A 23,803-nucleotide genomic window follows, 5' to 3' on the forward strand; every position below is an offset into this window, starting at 1 on the left:
AAAAGCTTAGGACATAAGTAAGATAGATAACATTTTAGTATTTCTAGTGTATTTATTGGATAGAAAGAGATCTGGTTAACTAAGATAGTGAGCCTCTACTGTGTACTTGGTGTAGTATGCTTTCAGTAACTCACGTAGAAATGAGGAAGGTAGTACTCTAATTTGTATGAATTTATTGTATGTGGAAAGTAAATTAATTGGCCTTATAAAATCATTGACTACAAAGATACCATGTGTTATCTTTGTACTCAGACTTCTTTTGGAATTAGACACGGCTGGCAGCCATCAAGTGAACCATCATTTCTCTCCCATCATTAGCTGCAGGTTCAAGGCCCCCTCCTCTTAAACTCTGGTGCACTAAAACTAATACCGAATCTGGATGCCTTTTTATTTGTTATTTTGTAACATCTTAGAATAAAAACTGTACTAAGTTTCTTGTCAAAGTGGGAATATCGGAGAAAATTTCTTTAAGAAAAATAAGAACAAAAACCCTGTAAAACACCTGAATTTTTTCTTTAAATGTCAAACCTCAAAGCAGCTGTGATTTTTTAAAATTATGTTACTCACTATACAGTACATCATTAGTTTTTGATATAGTGTTCCATGATTCATTGTTTGCATATAACACCCAGTGCTCTGTGTAGTCTGTACCCTCCTTTAATACCCATCACCAGGCAAACTGTTCCCCCTACTCCCTCCCTTCTAAAGTCCTCCGTTTGTTTCCCAGAATCCATAGTCTCTCGTGGGTTCATCTCCCATTCCGATCTCTCCCCCTTCATTTTTCCCTTCCTTCTCCTACTGTCCTCCATGCTATTCCTTATGTTCCACAAGTAAGTGAAACCATATGATAATTGACTTTCTCTGTTTGATTTATTTCACTCAACATAATCTCCTCCAGTCCCAGCCATGTTGATGAAAAGGTTGGGTAGTCATCCTTTCTGAGGGCTGTGTAATATTCCATTGTGTGTATGGACCACATCTTTATCCATTCGTCTGTTGAAGGGCATCTCGGCTCTCTACAGTTTGGCTGTTGTGGACATTGAGCAGCCGTCCATTTTGGATACTGTCATTAGAAAAATCAGCTGATACACACCAATATTTTGGCGACTCCTATGGTCTACTTCAAGTTATAATTCTAGAGATGTTACCTAAATGGAATCATTCTTTAGAATTTGGTTTATAAAAATAATTTGTATATATTTGTTTGATTGATTTAGGTTTCTAGGAATGTAATGACAAGTGCTATTTATAATATTTTGTCTTTGGTTTTTCTTTGTAAAATCCCTTCCCTAAAAGATACTAGTTTTCTTAAGTGAAAACAATTTTAATGCCCTGATATACTCTCATGTCACCAGTATTAAGTAGGCCACTTTTACAGGAGAACTCTTTTACCACATTGATTCGGTTCTTAGCCTGGGATTTAGCCTTTACTCAAGAGAGTTAGGGAATCAGGGGAATCAAAGAGAAATTACATTTAAAAAAATACATAAATAAAGATATTATTTCATTCTAGTCTGGTTCTGATCAGTGAGGCAAAATGAGATTTGAAACATTTCACTAAAATAAAGCTTATTAAAGTCAGGTATGACTTTGTGTGAACTGAAATAAGTCAGATTGTATAATTACCGTTTCATACGGTTGCTCTTGCTGGAAGTTTATAACACCTGGGTTTTGAATTTTAAGTTATGCCGCTGAATGTAAGGGGAGGCATGTTCGAGGAGCTGCCTGTAGTTTGAGATGGGGTCCCTCCAACTCTCTTGGGCCACTGAACTCGGAGGAGGAAAAGAAACCTGTGAATATCATGTTGAGGGAAGAGCAATGTAAATTGTTGCATGAGCTGTTTATCTTCTGCATGCAAAACATTCTGCTAATTACAGATAGTGGCGAATACAAAAGTGTAAGATAAGAATCCTGCTTTGTAGCTCCTTTCCAAAACAGCGGAGGAGTGCTGACATTTTAAAAATTAAGAATAAAGAACCAAATTAAGTTTGATAATTAGAACCAATAATGATTGTTAAATGTTTTCAGAAAGAGGGAGAAATAAAGAGAAAAAATTGACATGGAACTCAGTAGAATGGCAGAAAGGAGGAAGCAGAGCAGCAGACTGAGACCCAGGGGTATTCCTCTTGTTGGCCTGGTTGGCTCTGACAAGGATCAAGGCCGTTCTGTATGTTTTCAGCTGTGGGCACATTTGCAGTGTTTATTTCAAAGTACTTGTTCATGGGGTACAGATAACTCAGCCTCCATAATCCTACATTCGTCTAGATTTGTTGGTTGACTTCTAGTGACTTTTCTTGGAGTTGTGGGGTGAGAGGCCTGTTTCTGTGCACTGGAATATCAGGCCCACAAGGGCCAGGGTGTTTTCTTGTGGTTTTCTAAGTTCCTGGGACAGTCAGTGCCTGGCACATTGTGGCCTCTCAGTAAGAATGTCAAAATTAGTTAGGTTTCAGTAAAATGGGGTTCTGTAGATGGACCTGTTAAGTCTAGTAGTCAGCTGTCGGTCTGCTCTCCAGGCTTTTGATCTATTAGCATTTTTTTTTCCCCTAATGATGAGCTCAGATAGGGAAAGCAGCAGAGCTGATTGTTACGTTTTGAGCCTGGAGGTCTGGGAACATGGTAGGGTTTACTAGGAACTGGAACCATAGATAGGAGGAGTGACACATTCAAGAGGAGTATGAGGAATTTGGTTTTGGAAGTATTGAGTTTGAGGTACCACATGTAGCCTAGGTGGGCATGTGGGCGAACGGTGGGGCTCAGCAAGTCCTTTATGTAGAGGTTGTAGCTGAAGCCCTGAATGCAGGCAAAACTGGCTGAGGAACAAGGGCGACAATTCCTGGAGCTCTTAGATTAGCCCAGTCATTGCCCTTTACACACTGATTCTGTTTTCTTTCTCTCAGTCTTGTTCAATGGGTACTACTGTTTGCCGTTTCGTAGTTGAGAATGCCGAGGTTTAGCGCAATGTGGTATCTTTCCCGGGTCACACGGTGGGTGAGTGTTAGAGCTAGGCTTTGTTTCTAGACCCATCTCCTCCAGAGTATCAGCTGGGGCTAAGTGATACAGAAATGTATGGGAAATTGAGGAGAAAGCAAAGGCCAGGAAATGTATTTTTCTAGGAAATGTTGGTAACCTGCAAGAGTTTGCTTACTTAGAATTCCAATGTAGCGACAGAGTACAGATTGCAAGGGATTAAGGAATAAATGAGTGGAAAATTTTATAAAAATGCAGGTGATAAGTTAAGACTGTTGTTTTGAGAAGTTGAGGGGAAAGCAAGAAATAGGACAGTGAGGTGACTTTATTGGACAAAGAGGATTTGGGAGAATGTGGGAATTTTGCTATGATTTTTATTTTGTTTTAAGATTTCACTCATGCATGTGTACATTTATTTCAACAAATATTTATTGATAGCCTGTTCTCTGCCAGGGTTAGTAGGGAGAGGCGGTGGGGGAATAGTACAAAGTCCTTGCTGTCATGGAGCAGGAGTGGGCGAGAGTGGGTGTCAAGAAACACAGTCCAGAAAACATCTATCTGGATAAATGCCATACAAAGAGTTAACAGTAGAGTATGATGTGCCATAGGATGTCCTGTATGCAAGTCTCAGATTGTATGATGGAAAAGGACTGCTTTCGAGATGTTCTCTGAGAATCTAAAAGAGAAGAATATAGCCAGTCAGCAGGAAGAGAGTTAGTTCAGGCATTGGGAATAGGTAATGCCAAGACCTTAAGGTGGGAATAAGTTTGACGTCCTGGGTGGAGGCTAGTGATCATCAGAGAAGGGAGTATGGGGTCGGAGGGGTGGGCAGATTCCAGATACTGTGCGGCTTTGTAAATGGGGGCAGGAATATGGATCTTTATTTTAAGTGAAATGGGAAGTTGATACTTGAAGAGATTTAGTAAGGTTAATTATACATGGTCTAATTTCTGTCTTAAAATGAGCACTCTGGTTGTTGTGTGGACAATACATTCATGGAGGGCGGGGGCAGGTGAAAGCAGAAGACCAGTTTACAGTTTGTTGCTCTTATTCACACAAGAGATCATGGTGGCTTGAACTAGAGTCCTGGTAATAATAGAAGTGGGAGAACTGATTAGATTGGGGATGAGTTTTGGGGGTGGACTTTAATGAGCCCTGCTGACAGACGAGATGTGGGGTTTCAGTCAAAGAGAGGAATCACTGTGATTCCAGGATCTGAGCATGAACAAATGGGTAGACAAATGAGCAGTATGCGAGGGAGATATAAGGTTGGTTACACACTGAAATTCATCGGAAGGAGCAGGATTGAAGTTTGCGTGGGAGATAATTTGTGACGTAGTAAGGTGCCAGTGGTGATGGGCACACCTTGGGGAGGTGATTTGACACCACAGTGTAGGCGTTAGTCTTACACAGCAGAGGGAAAGAGACAAGACAGAAATTTCAAGATGAAAAGGAAGTTGAAAGGCAAATATTGATGACCTTGAATTTTAATAAAATATTAGACCTGTTACTATATTCAGTTACAAACAGCTCAACTACATACTAATTGTTTTATGTTCTGCATATTAACTTTCTAAATTAACCTTAATTTTACCTTAATATTTATCATTGTATATAGCCTGTTACTTTGTATATATAATTTTTTTTTTTTTTCTTTTTGGCAGGTTGTAAGCTCTACAAATGGAGAGTTGAACACAGATGACCCTACTGCAGGACGTTCCAATGCGCCCATTACAGCCCCTACGGAAGTAGAAGTGATGGATGAAACCAAGTATGTACTTGCTTGACTTTTTTAGTAGCTTTTTTGCCTCAGCTGTGCATGTTTGAGATTTATAGTCATGTACAGTTATCCCAGGAAGTTTTTTCAGGGAATAGGTGCATGCAAAACAAGTGATATTTTCAGTCGATCACTTTGTATAAAATAGCGCTGTTTCAGTAAATATTTTGTAATACAAAAATAATTACTTAAAAGCTGGGCTCAATTTCTTAGAATTAACAGTGCAGTTTTGGCTTTTTGTTTATAGGAGTATTGATGCATGAAAATAATTTTGGTAGGGTAGATGCTCAGTTTTTTTGCTAAGGAGAATAATGAATTTGGAGACACTAAAAAAATGAAATAAAAAAAATAAAACGTATGCATTGTTTATCTGAAAAAAAGAATAAATATTAATTTTATAGTATGCTGCACGCATACATATTAGTTTTAAAGTAGTTTTTCTGTGAATGTAAGTGATAATGCTTCTTGGGAAAAAAAGTAAGCATAAAAACAATGTGATTTTTCATTGTGGGCTACATCTGATGATGTCTCTCTCTCTCTTTCTCTCCCTCCCTTTCCCTCCCTCTCTCTCTCTCCTTTTTTGTTTTTTGTTTTTGTTTTTGTTTTTGTGTATAGCTGCCAGAAAGTGTTGAACATGTGGTGAGTTTTCAAGTATAGGCAGGCAGAAATAGCTCCCTTGACTATAATTTCAAAGATATAGCATCATTTTGCGCTTTAAAAAAAAAAAACAAAAACAACTTTCAACCTAGAAATTACAGTTGGTCGAAGTTGTTCAAAAATATTTGGTGTCATTTACATTAGGTCTGAAAAGCAAGAAATAATTGTTTGAGGAGCTCTTTTGCCTGCTGCACCTTTTTTCTTTTTGTTCAACTGACATAGATTTGGGGGCACCTTTTTGAGTAGCTGGTAACGCCCACTCTGCTTGTGCTCGTGCGTTTGTTCTGTAACCCAGAGGCTTCGTTTGCTATTCGAAATAGAAAGGTTTTTGAGTTTTAAGCTCCCTTTTTCCCTGTTGGAAAAATGATTAAATACACACCCCCACCCACCCCGATAGTCTCACTGAGAGAGTATTTCATTGATTACTTGCATCGCCATTGAGTGCACATGGGGTACGCTGATTAACGATAGTGAGAGCGCGTTATGGAAGTCTTCACCTAAGAAGGTCCTGCTCATTGCAGATACTGTGTCAAAAATATTCCTCTTAAGTCGAGTCAGTGTTGGATTTAAACTCTTCTCTGGTATCTGTCTCTAGTTGAAATGCCACGTTCCATATGTTCCTCTCAGTTTCAGGACAAATCTTGAGTGAGCCTGGGAGTGAACAGAGAAAGTTGCTTTGCTTATTAGCACACTTTGAAACATTCTACTCCTATCCAAAATAAACTTTACATAAATTCCAAAATAATGCTCATTTGCTGGCCCGTAAGATGCGGAGACTTTTGTTGGGGAGATTTCTCTTTAAAGAGCAGTGGTCAAATATTCATTTTTATCACTTTGTGGAATTTATTGACAGCGTGACCTAGTGGATTTGAGGATGTAATCAATCAGCTCTGTACTCGGGCATTTTTGTAGTGAGAGCAAATACTGCCGTTGATGTTTGCTTGTGCATTCGTAAGCGGAGTTCCCAGAGTGATGTGGCCGAGCAGGGCACGCACGTCCTGTGTACCCAGCATGGGTCGAAGAACCCTCCTTCCGCCACTTACAGTTACCTTCTTCAAACTTGTTTCTTTCTTTGTAAACTGAGGCTCATAATATCTGCTCCGCAGGTCATTGAGGAAATTAACTGTGATAAAGTACTGCACGTGGCAGGTGCTTGAGAGCCAGTCCCACCCTGTTTGTCTCCTTGTTGTCTCCCTGCTGCCAATGACCTCTCCAGTCTTTGTTCTCCTCAGCCTTGTCCTTCCAGCAGGTGTCCCCTGTTTTTACTTCCATACCCCCACTCTTTGCTGAGACTGGATCTTCTGTGTCCGTTTTGTCCTGGACACCTGCTTTGAGCCAACTCCGTTCCCTTTCCCATTTTTTCGGACCCCACTTATGCCACCTGGATTTCAGCAATAGTCTGAACCTGCCCCAGCCCTTCAGTAGATGGCACACCATAGGGAAGGTGGTGGTGTCTCAGTACTCGTTCATAATTTGCATATGGTAACTACCATGGAAAGATAGGAAAAAACCTGTGAGAGCTTCTAAGGAGCAAGATGACTGACAGACAGGCTGATCAGGGAATGCTTTGTGGAGGTGGCTTTGCAGAATGGCATACTGATTTATTTAGTTGGGATGGTGTGGGTGTTTGTGGGTTTGGGTTTTTCATTATAGGTGTTGGAAGATGAGTAAAATGCAAGTGTGGTGCGAAAGCTGTTCCTGAAGGAGAGGTCCTCCATAGCCTAGAGCCTCGAGTCCAGATTCCTTGGCGCAGTCCACACGGCCCTTCGTGCCTCTTGTAGTCCAACCCCTGCCTCTCTTGCCCTGCCCCGTTTTCTGTTCCGAACGCTATACTCCCTGGCTGGGTTCCTTAAGTCTGTCGTTGGTATGTTATCCTCCTTAGCTCTGTCCCACTTCGTGAAACTTTTTGAATTTCTTGTATGCAAGGCCTTTTTCATCTTCAGATCACTGTTGCCCAAAACAGTAGGCCTCAGTGACTTACTACTAAGTGATTATGACTGAATCATTTGGTGTTTCTGTACAGTGGAGTGTTACTCAACAGTGTAAAATAATGAGGTGGAAAACATGCTAAGTGAAAGAAGCCCTGCGCAAAAGGCCACGTGTTCTATGATTCCGTTGATGTGAAATATCCAGGCTCGGCCACCACATGGAGAAAAATCCAGTTATTGCCTAGGACAGGGGAGAGGAGGGTGGGAGAAGCTGTTAGTAGGTTAGGTTCTCTGGTTTCTTTTGGGGGGCGGTGGAAGTGGTTCCAAGTTTGGAAGTGGTGAGGGATGTAAATGTATTAAAAACCACTGAATTGTATACTTTAAAAACATTAATTTTCTGATGACTTTAATTATATTTGAATAGAGCTGGATTTTTTTTTTGTTTGTTTATTTGTTTTTTTTTTTTAACATGGATAGCAACCCGTAATTTCGGTAAAGCCCGATTACAGATGGGTTACAGAAATTCTCCCACCTTCCCTGCCTCTTCACTGGTTGAAAACTTCCAGCACATCGCATTTGCTTTCCCTTTTATCAGGGTGACTCTCAACATTCCTGCAAGTTTGTTAGTGCGTTCCTCATACCTTCTTAGTCTGCAGTGAGGGGGCTGTGAGTGTGGTTTTCTCCTAAATTGCATCTTACGCTTGCTTCTCTTCTCTGTCCCACCTTTTTTATAGTTTTCTAGGAACCTGCCAAGAATTCCCTTTCAAAATGGGTTTCCAACTCCCTCTTTTTCTTCTTACCTGTAATTGGTGGAGGCCCCTTTCACCCCACCCCATTAAATATAATGTATTTCACATTGGACATTTTAGAGGCTCAGGCTTCCTAGAATAGTACCTTTTGGGCTCGATATATAATTTCCAAGTGATAGAAAATGTTCTCTTGTCCTGCATATAAAATGGCTCATTCATTAGTAATGAGATTTTGCTCTTCTCACTGTGGCTAAGAATTTTTTTCAAGACAGGTGACACAAGGGGTATCACCCTCATTATTCCTTCCAGGAATTTAGGAAAACAGAGCTTCCTTTGGTTTAGTTACAGAGTTTTAAGGTAGTTTGTAATTATCTTTTTTCACCTTTATTTCTCTTTGTGTCCCCTTTCCACCATTTACTGAATAGTTACTGATTAAGAAAAGTCAAGGCCCCTGTGCTCCCTTAGAAAAGATAGAAAGTACACAAGTAACTTTCACGTAGTGATCCCCAGTCTTGGCTTCAAGTCACAAGCATTTGTGACTACGCTAACACTTAGCCTGAGCTATGTCAGTTTCCGATTTAACTGATCTGTGGTTAGGGTCTGGTTGACAATTTTTTTTTTTTTTTAAAGATTTTATTTACTTCTAAAAAGATAGAGCATGCGTGGGGGTGGGGTGAGCAGAGGGAGAAGCAGACTCCTCACTGGCAGCCTGCCGTGGGGCTCGATCCCAGGACCCGGAGATCCTGACCCCCACCAAAGGCAGAGGCTTAACTGACTGGGCCACTTAGGCACCCCTGGTTGACAGTAATTTTAAAAAGCTTGTAAGCTGATTCCGAGGAGCAACCAGGATTGAGAGTCATTGGTCTAAAACCAGCTATTAAAGGATTACCTCATAGGATACAGTGTGACTGGATTTAAGAGACTGGAACATGGGAGATCAGAGACATCTTCACGGCTCAGGGTACATTTGCCCTGGTTCTCCAAGGTGACCAGGCTTGGCTGAAGAGTTGGGTGCAGGAGTCCGAGAGAAGTGGCTGGGAGCAGGGACAGAGTGAGGCAGGTCTGAGAAGTGATCCACTGTGTAGTGTGTGTGTGTGTGTGTGTGTGTGTGTGCGCGCGCGCGCGCATATACACGAATGCATTCCCCTGAGAGCTGAGATAGTCTAAGTGCCCGATCGCAAAGGGCTTTAGTAGGCAGGTGAGCAACAGCAACAATAAAGACATGATCCTTTCTCAACACAGGCAAGCAAGCTGTGGGTTTTAAGGCAAGAAATGGTATAATCAGATTGAGCCTTGAGACAATTAGTTTCGCAGCACTTTTGTGGCCTATGTCATTTCCTGGGGTTCATTAGATGACATGAAATCAATTCCTCCTCCCTCCTTCTCTTCCTTCTATAGTACTGACTGCCTAGAAAGGCAGCTTGATGCAAGATGAGACTAAGAGGAGATGGAAATAGATCAGAACCAAATTTTAAGAGCCATGTGGACCTAATGCCTTAGACTGTGGCGAACAGTGGTGAGATTTAAAAGGCAGAGGGCAAGGCCATCTCTCTGCAGGGGTGAGTTGGGATGGCACGTTGGAGAGAGGAAGACACTTAGCCTGGGTGTCTGTTAAGAGGCCCTTAGCAGTGAGGGAGGCAAGATGTTCTGAAGTAAGCCAGCATGAGAGAATGGGACAACTTTGAATGTTATTTCAGACTAGAGAGACTAATGGCATGTGGATGGAGAGGAAGAAGTTGAAGATGAGGCTGGATGTGCAGGTTTCCAGTTGGATTAGTTAAGGGGATGGTCTTGGACCTCTGAACTCTTCTTGCTTGACTGATAAGTTACGGGCTTTTTACACCAAGATGTCCAGAGATACAAAGTTACATTTGTATGTATAGACTTGAAGGGGGCAAATCCTTTATCAAAGAATTAAAGACAGATGTCTTAAAAGCTGTTTTCTGTATGCCCAGTAACCTAGGTAAGAAGAAGCAAGGCTCTGGAGTCCCAGGTGGGTAGGGCCCAGCACCTGTCGAGCAGTCTCTCTACTGAAGGTGGAGCCAGTGAGTCATTAGAGAAAGGACACATAGGAACTTCCGCCAGATAGAGACATGTGTGTCAGTTTCAGGTATGTGAGAAGGAGGTGTAAGACATGCATCCAAGAAGACAAATCCTAGAGGCAGGAAAAGAGGCAGTAGATGAAGGGGAAATGGTGCAGAATCTCTTAGCAAAGCCTCGGCCCTTCTGTATGTTTTTGATATAGTTGAGGACTTTGATCCATTATGATTTCCTGTGTAGCACCTAAACAGTATTTACAGCAACAGCCCTCAAGTTCATCAGAAGCAGGATTTACTATTTATTTGGAAAGAATTTAGGAGCAGAGCTGTGGTGGGCACCTGGGTGGCTGAGTCAGTTCAGTGTTTGCCTTTGGCTCAGGTCATGATCTCAAGGTCCTGGGATTGAGTTCCGCATTGGGCTCCCTGATCAGTGAGCAGCCTGCTTCTCCCTCTCTCTCTGCCCCTCCCCTCTGCTTATGCACTTTTTCTCTCACTCTCTCTTTCAAATAAATAAATAAAATATTTAAAAAAAAAAAGTGGAGCTGTGGCTTCAAAGCTTTTAGGCTAGCTACAGAATCATGTCAGAAGCATGAACCTGACTTGTGAGAGCATACTGGCTTATTGGAAACACATAGGCATAATCAAGAAAGAGCCAAGAGAAGGAAAAGCATTGAGAAGAACATGATTAAATGTCTGGCCAGCTTGGTCTGTTTACCCAGGGTTGTCAGTAGTCCAGATCTGAAGAGACCCCGAATGAGGCATGGACTAACAAATAAGTAAATGTCGCCACTGAGCAGCTTGGAGAAAAATGTGTCTAAAAATGTTAAAGGTGTGGGTCATTTTCTAAGACCATCTAGTTGAATGTGGTGATCTGTGCTCATCGCTGCACCATTTGCTATCATTTGCAGTTACCGTTATCAGTAACTTCCGTTCCCGTTTGACTTGAGCCACGTGATAGGATTACCTTGTTTCCTTTTACACATGGCCCACATTCATGTAAGTTGATGATGTGGTGGGCCCTCAGGATGTGCAGTGCTCAGCTCACAGCTCCTGGGACTGGGACTCGCTGGAAATGGAGAAGCTGGAGGGGAGGCCTGGCAGGTGCACGTTGGCAGAGCAGGGCTTCTGAGGTTTAGAGTCCTGTAAGAATCTGATGCAAACTGATTTTCTCTAGGGAAGCTTCCACAGACACTCAGATCTGCATTTTGTGAGATTTCCCTAGGGCTTGTGGGCCCGAGGTAAGAACTCCAGCTTTAGAACATGGGGTATAATGTAGTAAGAACCTTTTGACTAGGTTCTTAACTCTAGGAGTTGCTCTTAGGAGGTAAATCATCCATTTATTCAGTAAATATTAAATGAGTCCCAACTGGGTGCCCGTTTGTGGGATGGATCTGTGCAAAAGCCCTTACGAAGCTTACTTTTTATGTGGAGGAGATAATCTAGTAAATAAATAAGATAAATTCAGATTAGTCTGAGGACTGAGAGGAACGTAAAAGGGTCATGTGACACAATGGTCATGTGGAAGCAGCCTTGCTTTAGATGGAGGGCAGTTGGTATGATTTCTGAATCACAGGCTGCAAATCACCTGCTTTGGTAATGAGTTTTAAGAAACCAGCCACAATTTTCTTCTTTTGATAACTATAGACTATTTTGAGAGCATCTCTCCTTTATGTGGATGCATTTGATAATTGACTCTCTCTGCTTGACTTATTTCACTCAGCATAATCTCTTCCAGTCCCGTCCATGTTGCTACAAAAGTTGGGTATTCCTCCTTTCTGATGGAGGCATAATACTCCATAGTGTATATGGACCACATCTTCCTTATCCATTCGTCCGTTGAAGGGCATCTTGGTTCTTTCCACAGTTTGGTGACCGTGGCCATTGCTGCTATAAACATTGGGGTACAGATGGCCCTTCTTTTCACTACATCTGTATCCTTGTTGCCTAGAGCAATGCTGCCCTCTGGTGGTTGTCCGTTTAATAGCATGCCAGCTTCTCTGTCAAATCTGTTTCAAGGGTGTATGTACTCTTTATTTGGTGGGTTTATTTCTAACAAATAGATGTCTTTTTTTAGGTGGCCTTTTAATTAAAAGGCTTCTATACTCATGGTTCATTTGAAAGTTTTATTTAGTCTCAGGTAAATGCTTAGACTGCTTTTCTGTGATAAATAATACAGAATTGAAGGAAAGATGACCTAAGGAATAGGACAGACTCACCTGTCTTGAGTTGGAAAGCAGATTGATGATAGTAGAAAACTAAGTCAGACAAGGTGAATTGCTAACATAAGTGTGGAAAATCTGGAACTTGTTGATCAAAACATGTATTACATTAAATTCCCTGTTCCAAAAGGCTTATTAAAACACTTAAAAAAAAAAGATTTTATTTATTTATTTGACAGACAGAGATCATGAGTAGGCAGAGAGGCAGGCAGAGAGAGAGAGAGGAGGAAGCAGGCTCCCTGCTGAGCAGAGGGCCGACACGGGGCTCGATCCCAGGACACCGGGATCATGACCTGAGCTGAAGGCAGAGGCTTTAACCCACTGAGCCACCCAGGTGCCCCTAAAACATTTTTTAATAAACACTTATTAAAACACCTTTTCAGCAGAAAAACTTAAAAGATTGTAGTTTCGAATTTGAAGACACAAATACAGTAGTTGGAAACAGTGAACATTATTAATAGAATTTTGTATTAAATAACAAATTTCCATTGAAATGTGGTCATATTCTTAAATTTAATATTCTAAATATTTGGCCTGTTTCTTCTAAATACCAATTAATTTTTTTTTTTATAATGTGAGAATTTTATCACTATCCTTTTATTGAAAGGTTTCCTTTTTTTTGAACAATGGTCTTCATCTCTTAAAATCTGAGTTAAATAATATTTTGTTTCACTGTTTTAGAAAATTTATATAACAGATTTGAGAAAGTATTTAGGTAACTGACAGTTACAAGTAAAGTCGACTTGTTTTTATAAATCCAGAAAAAATCTATTGTACCCAGAGGCTTCTTTCACAGAATTAGCTCTCTTCAAGGCCCTTGATTGGATAATTTGTTTCTGGTTGTTCTGGTGATCACCATAGTAAGAATAAAAATCATAACGATTGATAACTGCATAGATTTCCAGTTGAGTCTGTGGCAGCTGACATATAAATGTTTGACTTATTCACACTTCATGGTCTAATCATTCTGTGCTGTTTGAATGGGGTTAAAAAATCCAGTCATGTAATTTGGTTTCGAATGCCCCACAGTGATTTCATAGTCATAGCATAAATCACAATAAATGGTCTGAAATTACTTTTGACTAACGATAATGTGGATGGAGAGATTATGTAATTTAGATGGACAGGCTGGGTTTCTGTTTACATTTCTTTCACAGAAAGACATAAAAGGTATCTAACAATTATTTCATCTTCCACAATCTTTTGCTGGAGAGGACACTTGAAGCTAGGGTGGTCTCCATTATGCTTAGCTTGAAATTACTCATTTAATATCCTTCTTTGCAGGCGGGCTGGTAAGAATTAGAGGAACATTGCTAGAAGGTCACTTTCTGTACAAGCTTTGAATTGGCTGCATTTTGTTGATTGAATCACCACATATATAGATACTTCTTTAATCACAGACAGGATTTACATATTTACTTACGCACACACGTAAGACTTCCAACATAGACTTTGTTGGAAAAGAGGAGAGAGCCTCTGTGTGTCGCCTGTCTTTGTCGCATTCTGAGAGATGGACTTTCCCTTAAGTGTGGAAGGGGAGAAGAGCCAGACCTGTATTTGAAGGAATGCCATACTATTAGAATAGATGTATGCATGTGTATATATTTTGGTGTGAGTTTCTGCTCAGTGATTCTCCTCTACCTGTGAGTTAGTACCAGCCTCACCATCGCTCCCCACATGCTGCGTGTGTTTCATCTTTTCATGACAAGGAGAACTTAAAATGGAAAAAATCAGGTCTCTCAGGCATCGTCTCTAGATTTTTTTTTGTTTTTTTTTACTTAAGAATGAAACTCCGTATGCTTTCCCCTCATAGACTGCAGAATTAAATCATCTTGATTATGCTATTTTTAATGTTAAATGCAGCTTTTACTTTAATTAACTTAGGATCAGTTTGGCCTTAACCCTTAAAGAATTAAAAAGTGCCTGTCTTGACATGCTAGTTAATGCCTTTTCTCTCTTCCAGTTTGTAAATGTGGTGGAGAATGTTTGTTGAAGAGTCTGTTTAGGCTTTCTCTTTTTCTTCTTGGAATCTCATTCTTGGTGAAAACCAGATCCTCAGTATTAGGATCATTATTGCTTTTCTGACAGTGACTTTAGTAATCATATACAAATATCAGGAATAAAGGGAGAGAATGCATAAGATGAATTTTATATAAGCATGCCCCTGCCAGAGGTTAGTAAGTATTCAGAGTAAAAGATGGTGGGTCAGTGAGCGTTCAGAATTCTCTAGTTCCTCATTGAGTCTTGATGCAAAGCCTTTCAAATTTAGTGGCTTCTTGTAATGTTGCCTAGACTGTCTGCCTGTCTTCTAAAAGGCACGTTGGTTGCGCAGTAGTAATAATAATAACTCTGCCCTAGGTTCACTAATATGTTTGCTTCCTTGGCATGTTCTCCGTGTATCTTGCATTAGCCTGTTGCTTTTTACGACCAATGAAATTAATACGCTAAACTCAGCCTTTACCCTGTGACCCTCTAGTACCTTTATAATACAAGAAGTGTTTCCCTCCGTCTGCAGGTGCTGCTGTTTTTTCAAACGAAGGAAAAGGAAAACCATACAGCGTCACAAATGACTCTGGACACAGACAGATCATGGGGAGTTACTTACGTGTTCATCTGCTGTCTTGTGATTAAAATCATCTCTGTAGTGACCACATACGTTTTTGAGGACTCACTCTTAGAAACGAAATGTCATACTTTCATACTTCATTTTGTGGTTGTCTTACATTCATATTTTTTTCTAATTTAACTTTTATGGAAGCTTTAAAGTTTTGTCCAAACATACGAGTGCTTTGCCCATCAATGAATGGAATGGACCAAGGAGGTGGTACTGATGGATACCATTCTGAGGACGTTTTCCAGAAGCTCTCCTCCTGTTGTAGAAAGCAGTACAGTGTCTTCAGTGTCAAACAGTCACATGCCTAATCTGGTTTTTTTATAACTTCTGTAAGAGCATAATCAAGCAGGAGTTTTCTCCCCAATGGAATAATGCAACAGAGAAGACGCAGTTGCCCAAATATGTAAAAGAAGTTATTTTGTGAGAAGTTCATTTCTTGTGTGACATCTGCATTGATTTCAGTATTACTGATGGTACTGCTATTCATGAGTCATACTAACATTCTCTCTGTGAAATCATGGTACAGTCACTGCCCAGAGGTACTGAGGGAAAAGCTCTATGGGTTCGGCAGGCGGTAGCGGTCGAACGAATCACGCTAGGTAGGAGCTCTGCTTTTGTGGCCCCACGACGCCAAGTACAGTGTTGCTCAAGTGGCAGAAGCGCTTTTTTAAAAAAGGAAAAAAAAAAAGCAAAATATTTGTATAATGTAACTTTATGCTTCCAGATAATAATGTATGTTAGACAGCAAGAAATGAATACTTTGAGAAATGAAATATGTTGGAGTTTTTTTTGTTTTTTTGTTTTTTTAAAATACACTAAGGAGAAGAAATCAATGTGAATCTCATTGCGATGTGTAAGGTTGAAGTCCGAGGAGATCCCACTGAAACCTACTGCTGAATGATTACATTCTCCCCTAAGCAGAAAATTTTGGATGTGCCATGCAGTGGTGTCTGTCTATTAATTATTTGCTTTTTGATTAAAAAAAAAAATAAGAGAAAGAAAAGACCCCAGCAATAAAAACTGGGTCATTCTCTTGCCCTCTGTGCACATTAGTCTCTTGTATTCAACTTTGCTGGTTCTCTGGAATTTTCCTACTTTTTAGTGTAATTTTGATGATCGAAAACTATTTTGGAAAGGATGGGTCAGGTGCTTTGCCTCCATAGTCTTTTGAAGTGCCTGGATATGAACAAAGTAACAGTTCTGTAAAGAAAAAGGAAACCCATGCCACTCTTTAAGTCTAGTTTGTTTTAAGCCATAAAGACACAGGTATTCTTTGGTCTCATTCTAAAGCCAGATTCTTCAAGAAGAGTTAAGACTAAAAGACTGGCTAGAAAGAGAACGAGTTTTTCCAAATCTCACATTCACCTGTCATTGATAAGATTGTTACTTGCTCTTTCCACGCAGCCCTTTCTTTGTCTTTAAGTGCATGCCTTCCGGCGTGCTTATTTATTTTTGTTGTCTCAAGGTAACATTTGAAATGTGTAATTAAAGGAAATAAATTACATTTTTGACTTCATTATTGCATTTGCAGGGATTTAATTGTACTTTGTAACTTATTTTTCTTATTAGCCAAAAGTTCAGCGTGTTGCTTTTTGATGAATTAGGCGCCCATATGAATACTGCAAAGCAGGACATTGTTTATCACCATTGCTCTGAATCGTCTCAATGGTCTTTTCAAGTTCTTGATTTTAAAGGCCCACGCTCAGCCTAGAAGACATTTGCTGTATAATTTGGTCAGCAGTTTCCATTCTGTTTGTATACTGTCACGATGTCTTAAACAACAGGAGTTACATACTGAGTTTTCATTTTTTTGTTTGCCTTGAGCAAGGTAGATGGATGTTTTGGCCATTATAATGTGAAACCACTTTTTTTCTTTACAGTATTTGACCAAATTTGTGTGTCTATGATATTTGTAAATACATGCGATATCTGTATTTCTTATCATAAGCCTATTTAGTTTTATTCTCAGTAGGGTTTTTGGACTGTACAGTGTTTATATGATCTGAACTCCTTATACATAAGAAGGTGTGTATATTAATCCAATTATGGACTTAAAATATTTTAAAAGTATAAATACCCTTATTTGCTGCAAAGACCAGTGTGTAGACATTTGCTTTTTAGCAATATTTTTAAGTGCTCCATTTTAATGCCAAGGAATAAGTCTTTTGGCAACACAAACTGGTCAGTAATAGGTAACGCAGGTATGTTCAGGTTAAGCCAACAATGTTTTGCATTTTTATGCTTCTTTTCTGTCAACACTAATGAAGTCAACATTGCCTGAATGTCTGAATAATGAAACACATCCCTGTTTAAAAGTATGTAACTGAAAAAGAAATAAAAAATAAAGTAGTTTTTTTAAACTCGCTTTTTCCCCCTTCCTCTGATCACGGGTGAAGTGATGCTACTCGTATTAACCCAAGACAGGAACTTCAAAAATCCGGTTCATTGAATTTTGTGTACGTGAGAAGCCGAGCTAAAGGAATATGTTTTTGTGTTTTGTGTTTCTGTTGGGATTTTGCTCTCTGGGAGCCCCGTCGCAGGGTACATACCAGGAAGTAGCTGGGCTTTCTTTAATCAGAGTTCAAGAAAAAGCCTTTTATACTTCCTCGAGCCATTTAATAGAGCACTTAATTAAATCTAATGCCACTAATAAAGTCAGGAAAAGAAACAGGATCATTTTATTCCTCGTAAAAAATGAAGTCCACTTGGGTGTGCACAGCGATGAAACACGATTAATCCACTTTTCAGTGAACGACTTTATCATTGCAGACGGAGGGCATCTATCTGGGACAGCCTCTCACAGCTAATCCTGTGCCAGGAACATTCAGAGGAGTTTTCCAAAATGGTGCTAAAAGTGCTGTGCTCACGGAGAGACGCCCCAGGTAAGATAAGGCAAAGCAGCACACGCTCAGCACTAGCATTCAGAGACCGTAGATCTGGAGAGGAAATGTAACGGTCAAAAGGCCCAATGTAGAAAAAGCTGATTTAAGAGGGGGATTCGGTGGGAAGGACACAGTAGCTGCATCCGCCAGCGCCCTCTGCACTGTGAGTGGCTCCTGCGGTGAGGATGTCTTGTCATTGCAACCTGCTGAGAAGTCCGGTGGAAGCGCCAGCTTCCCATGTGCTTGATGCTGGTGTAGAGTCGGGATCGCCCTGTCTCTCGGTTTTGCACCCTCCTGGGCTGTATTCATCGCCAGGGACTCTTCTCCTGTGTGACAGAGAAGTGGCCACCCAGCAGCTTCAGACGTCTGCCGTCTTCGTAACCTCAGCCAAGACAGCAAGCAGTTCCTCTCGGCAGTCCTAACAAAACCCCAAGACGGACACTGGTTGCTTTCTCCGTTCACAAGCCCATGCCGAGCCAATTACTGCGGCCAAGGGAAGGCTGTCTGCCCACCTTCAGAGGACATGCTGGCCTGAGAGGTGAGGTGCAGGGGTTTTAGCCAAGAGGAAGCAAGGGCCTTAGTACCAGAAGTCAGAGCGAACTGGCACCACTGAGGCAAGACTCACAGGCAGCCTCTGTTCTGATGAGAAAAATGGGAGAGGCGAAAGGCAAACCTAGCCATTTTAAATTCAGAAACGTTCTTGTTACTGGACTTTACTAATCTGATTATATTCTTAGAAATGATGCATAGTAAGTAAAAACATTTGAAAAATGTTCTAGACTCAGGTAAAGACGGTGGTCCCCAGTATCTTTGGCGTGCTTTTGTTTTTGTCGAGTGTGAAAAAGCTGGATGAGTAGAGTAAAAAGCTGCTTTTTTCCTGCAGGGTTACAAGTAAGTGGAGTTAACAGAGCTTTGTGGACGTTCAGGATAACTAGTTCTTCTCTGCCTCAATCTTATACAGACTCACATGTTATTTTCTTAGGAAATTGACTTAATGAGAATACATGATCATAACCAAGGAAAGAAGTAGGTATCATCCGGTAGTATTACTGGGATATGAAAATGCTTTTGCTGGAAAGACCAGTTGTTCAGAGGAAGGCTCATTGTATTGCAGTTGTATTTAAATGTAAAAACACACCTGTACTCATCTGCAGCGAGGGTTGGCAAACTTTTTGTGGGCCAAGAGGCAAAATTGAGACTCATAAACACTTGTGTAATGAGAAAGAAAACAGATTTCCACTAATTTTTTATTAATGGAATCCAAATGATATATTAATGCCCGAGTACAATTTTAAAAAAATCTAAGTCTAGTAATGGTAAGAATTGAATTATTTTGAGGGAATACTGTTTCACTTATGTGGGGTTTAAAATCAATGGCACATGTTCGTCTGTTAAATACTGATTGGTAATGTGACTTTCCATATTTCCTCTTTGAAAATTGCTTCCCGCAGATAGACACTACCAAATACTGTTACCAGTTCTCACATGTATGATTTTCATTGAGTGTATTTATCACTTGGAAGGTACTTACAGAACTTCATTAGATTACCCTCTTGATATTTGCCCTTTGGTAGATCATTCCTTTGCAGGTACAATCACTTCCAATTGAAGGCCAAGTAAGTGTTCCTCAGTTGGACAGTTACATGGATTTTGAGATCCAAAAGTCCAGCCAGAACTGTGGTTCGGTTTGGAAAGTGGATACACTACACATTAGTGTGGGAATGGAACTTCTATTCCCTTTGAACCTGACCACGTGGGAAATTATATAAAGCAGCTTGACATCACTCGTGATTTAAGCACGAGTTGTTACCATATTGACTTGGCCACAGTGTAAGTTTCCCATAGAAGTGCTGTTCTGCCTTGTAGTTTTAAGTTCAATTTATTAAGAAGCATGATCAGATCTGCAGCACAGGCAGAATTCAGGGTTCTTCTATAATAGGCAGAGGTGATTCTCATTCAGCAAGTTCGCAGTCTTGGTCCTGAGCTGAAAAAAATTGCCGTAACACCTTACTGCTGTCATCAAACTGCTGTACGACTGGGCCCATCGGGTTCCTCAGTTTCTGTTTCTGGTACGACTTCATGGAAGCGATGGTGGCTAAGGCCACAAGGGTGAATGAAATACACCACTGACTACTGGTTCAGTAACCTGACAGATTCAGGTATATTCCACAAAACCCCTGCTGACAAGTGGTACAAGGTATAAACACTGACTTTAAGCATCTTACATGTTGACAAGCTGTGTGAATTTGTCTAGTACACCTGTCTGCGCTCCCCACATTTTTACCACCTTCTGTTGCAACACATCTTAGCAAAGTCCACTTGATTCTGCACTGAGTTGGTGTTTTCCCAAGTTCCTCAAAAATATTCTTTAAAACAGTTGTTCTAGAGATGCTCTTCCTAAAGACTAATTCTTGAGTCACTTCAAGCTCAGTACGGACTTCTCTAGTAAATAAAAACGTCTGTGGACTCATCACAAGCGAAGGAGAGCTGCTTGAGATCATTTGCCTTGCTTTTTAGTTGACCGTTGGTGTCTTTGAGGCTTCAAGCACCTGTCCTTGCTAAAAAGCTAGCCTTAGACACATTTATTTTCTCTGCACACACTTTCTGGCTGCTGGGATCCAATACGATTAACCTGAACTCACCATCCGTAAATAGCTCTGCTTGGCTAACGGTGAGCCCCGTGGGAAGTAATTGGTTTGTCGCCCCCTTGTTCTCATTTTTTCGAGTGTGTGAAAGAATTCTCTCGTTGCAATGAGATCCTCTGTTGTAAGTTTTCTCTTCCTGTAAGCTGGGGATACTGTGAAGAGCACTTAGTCTGGTAATGTCACAATAAATTGTATTCTTTTCACACAGCTGAAGTATCATTGCGTAATAAACAGGATGCTTTGCCATGTAATTGTATGACAAATAATCACAGTCCACTGTGCCTTAAAAGTGCTACACTTAAAGTTCACTTTCCTTTCCTTTTTTTTTAAACATGATTGATATGCACTAATAATAATAAACAATAAAAATGTCTGTGTGACAATTGGTGTGGCACTTGAAATGCTGTTGAATTCTAAGTGCATCATTGAGATTTGAAGTGTGTTGCACAGCAGTGTGTAGTGATGAGAATGCCACAGATGGTCTCTGTCACAATCATTCACCTCTGCCTTTGTAGCTTGGGAGCAGCCATAGACACTCTGTAAACGAACAAGCTTGGCTGTGTTACAATAAAACTTTATTCATGGACACTGAAATTTGAATTGCATACGATTCTTACATGTCATGAAATACTCTCCCTGCCCCCTAGCCTTTTATTAATGTGAATACCATCAGCTTGTGGACCAGATAAAAGCAGGCGATGGGCTCGATTTAACTTGCAGACCATAGTTGGCCAACCTCTCTTCTAGTCCACGTTGGACGGAATTGGGTATTTGAAGTAAATTATTTTGGTCCCTGATTGAATGTCACTACCTACCAAAAGATAACCTATCCTCCCATTATGAAAGAAAGGGCCATTTTTCAATGACACCAAGAATGAGGATAGCAGTGAAGAAAATACACCACAGCGCAGGTGGGAGTTGGAAATAAAGCCAGGGAGGTATCTGTCTGCCATACGAAGTTAGATGTTGAAGCAGGAAAGAGCATGGATTTTGAGATCAGACAGATTTAATTTGAATCTCACTTCTTCACTTCTCTTGCAAGAACAACAGCAAAGTGATTTGACTTCTTAACATCAGTGTCCTCCCCTCCAATTGTGGATAACGCCTTCTCTGCAGCCTGGCCTTGAGGATTAGCAATAATGTTCATAATTGCTCTTAATTCAAGGTACCTTTTACCCTCACCCTTACAATGAAGTAGAGTTTACAACTGAGCGACACCTTGACTTCTCACGCAGAGAGTGTGCTTCTGCTCTGAGACAAGAATAAGGCCTGTTACTTATCAAACTTTGTCTGGGGTGGAAGCCATCGTTCCCATCTGTTGAGAGATGTCTGTACCCTAATCCTGTCACGTTGCACCATTAGCCATCTTGCCTCCCTTAATGGCATTGATAAATTCATAGCTATCAATTCTATACCTATATGGATGAAAATGTCAATCTGCAGAGAGCCAGTGCCGGACTCCGCGTAGAGTCCCTGTAATCCTAGCTGAAGTTTAGTATTAAGTCATTGAACTGATATCACAACCTCTAAGCGTTCTAATGTATGACAATCCGCCACATTACTGCCACTGGTTTCTTACAGATGCTTTGTGGAAATCCAGAAGAACAAGCTAGGTAATTTCTTTGGCCATTTCCATGATCCCATCCAAAAAAAAAAGGGGGGAGTGGAGTCCTGGATTTAGTCTGATAGGACCCTTTCTTTTTTTTTTTTTTTTTTTAAAGGTTTATTTATTTATTTATTTGACAGAGAGAGAGAGATCACAAGTAGGCAGAGAGGCAGGCAGAGAGAGAGAGAGAGAGGAGGAAGCAGGCTCCCCGCTGAGCAGAGAGCCTGATGCGGGACTTGATCCCAGGACCCTGAGATCATGACCTGAGCCGAAGGCAGCGGCTTAACCCACTGAGCCACCCAGGCGCCCTGATAGGACCCTTTCTAATGAATCCTTGTTTATTGCTAACAATCACCATTTCTATTACTAATATTACAAATTGCCTTTTAATGAATTCAGTCTAATCTTACTTAGAATCAGCATTATCAATCTGTGAGCTACATAATCCATCTTTTAATTTTTTTTTAAATAAAAATTTCACGTCGCATCTCTCTTCTGTCTTGTTCCATTTACCCCCACATGGTCTTTCTGTATGAAATCTGTCCAGGTCTGGATACTCAGTTTTTCTTTTTAAATATCTGTGTATCTGTAAATATATCCATACATATTTCCTTTTTAAATATCGGTACCTGTGATGGGCTTCATTTCCTTCTTGCCATATATCTTCCCCCTTAACTTTCCTAGGTGCAAGTTATTCTCGATTAAAAACAAAAAAATGATAGTAGAATGAAACTGTAATAAGCTAAGCCTTATATTCTTTTTGTCATCCTCCCCCCTTGTCTTCAACTGGCTTGACATGCGGTTTATAAAACCCTTTTTTGTTGGCTTCAGTATTTTTTTAAAAGACATCTTCAACTAATTCCAAAAATCTCAACTGAGATTTTACCTTTTTTCATTTTCATTGGCAATGCACACTGCTTCAGCTCTTGTATGCTTTTAAAAGCTGAGCTTGTCAGAAGAGATGCTTTTTTGGGGGCAAGCTTATTCCTTTTTTCTTTATCAGGATCATTTCTAATAGCAGAGCTGGAAATCACAGTCTTGAGCTCCCTTCACGAGGTATCAGAGATCTTAACATGAGTTGCTCACATTCTCTCTGGGCGCCTGACACTTCCACTTTATCACTCAATTCCTTATTGCCAGTCATTTTTGTGGTCTAGAGTAGATTTTTGCTATCTCCACTTCCTAAAGATTAGGTTTCTGGCATATAAAAATTGTCAGATGCTCTGCTTTTAGGGAAAAGATATTCTTTGGACATTGGGAGTTCTGCATCCACTACTAAGTTTTATGTTTCCGTATTTTGTGTTCTTTTAACTAAAGTTGATGTATTTAGTGTTTTTCTTTGCTTTTTTTCCACGCTTAGTGCCCAATCTGATTTTCTTTCTCTGTCTTGGCATTCTGTACTATGTTTTTATAACTGTGACCCAGTTTTTCCTCTCTTCTTTGCCCTAGTATTTTACCTTGCGTGTCTTTAACTTCACTGCAGGTGCGTATTGTCTCAGTAGACTGCCCTGTGCCCCCCTTCTCACGTGAATGTTCCAGTCAGAAATCTTACGCCCAGTGGCAGTGACTCCTAGGTTGTATTTACCGTGCTCCATTTTTACCGGACTCTTCCTGTTTGTGGCTTCCGTCTGTGCTTTCGTGTGAGGACGGCTGCGTACGATTTTCAGGATTACCGCTAAGTTCTCTGCTTGAGTGAGTTACTTGGCCATCTCTAACCTGG

General features: G+C 40.5%; 1 protein-coding gene across 6 annotated transcripts in view; it reads left to right on the forward strand.

Annotated features, from left to right (window-relative positions):
• CSNK1G3 (casein kinase 1 gamma 3) overlaps positions 1 to 17,310 on the forward strand; it is a 112,886-nt gene extending 95,576 nt beyond the window's left edge. For 5 of the 6 annotated variants that reach the window (XM_032335489.1, XM_032335491.1, XM_032335493.1 and 2 more), the window contains 3 exons: positions 4,632 to 4,738; positions 5,360 to 5,383; positions 14,852 to 17,310. In XM_032335489.1, coding sequence (XP_032191380.1) covers positions 4,632 to 4,738; positions 5,360 to 5,383; positions 14,852 to 14,906 — 186 coding nt within the window. In that variant the 3' untranslated portion in view covers positions 14,907 to 17,310. The remainder of the gene's footprint in view (positions 1 to 4,631; positions 4,739 to 5,359; positions 5,384 to 14,851) is intronic. The other variant, XM_032335492.1, reaches the window with a different exon arrangement.
• Positions 17,311 to 23,803: the final 6,493 nt, after the last annotated feature.

The sequence above is a fragment of the Mustela erminea genome, chromosome 3, assembly GCF_009829155.1.
Source record: "Mustela erminea isolate mMusErm1 chromosome 3, mMusErm1.Pri, whole genome shotgun sequence".
Lineage (NCBI taxonomy): Eukaryota > Metazoa > Chordata > Mammalia > Carnivora > Mustelidae > Mustela > Mustela erminea.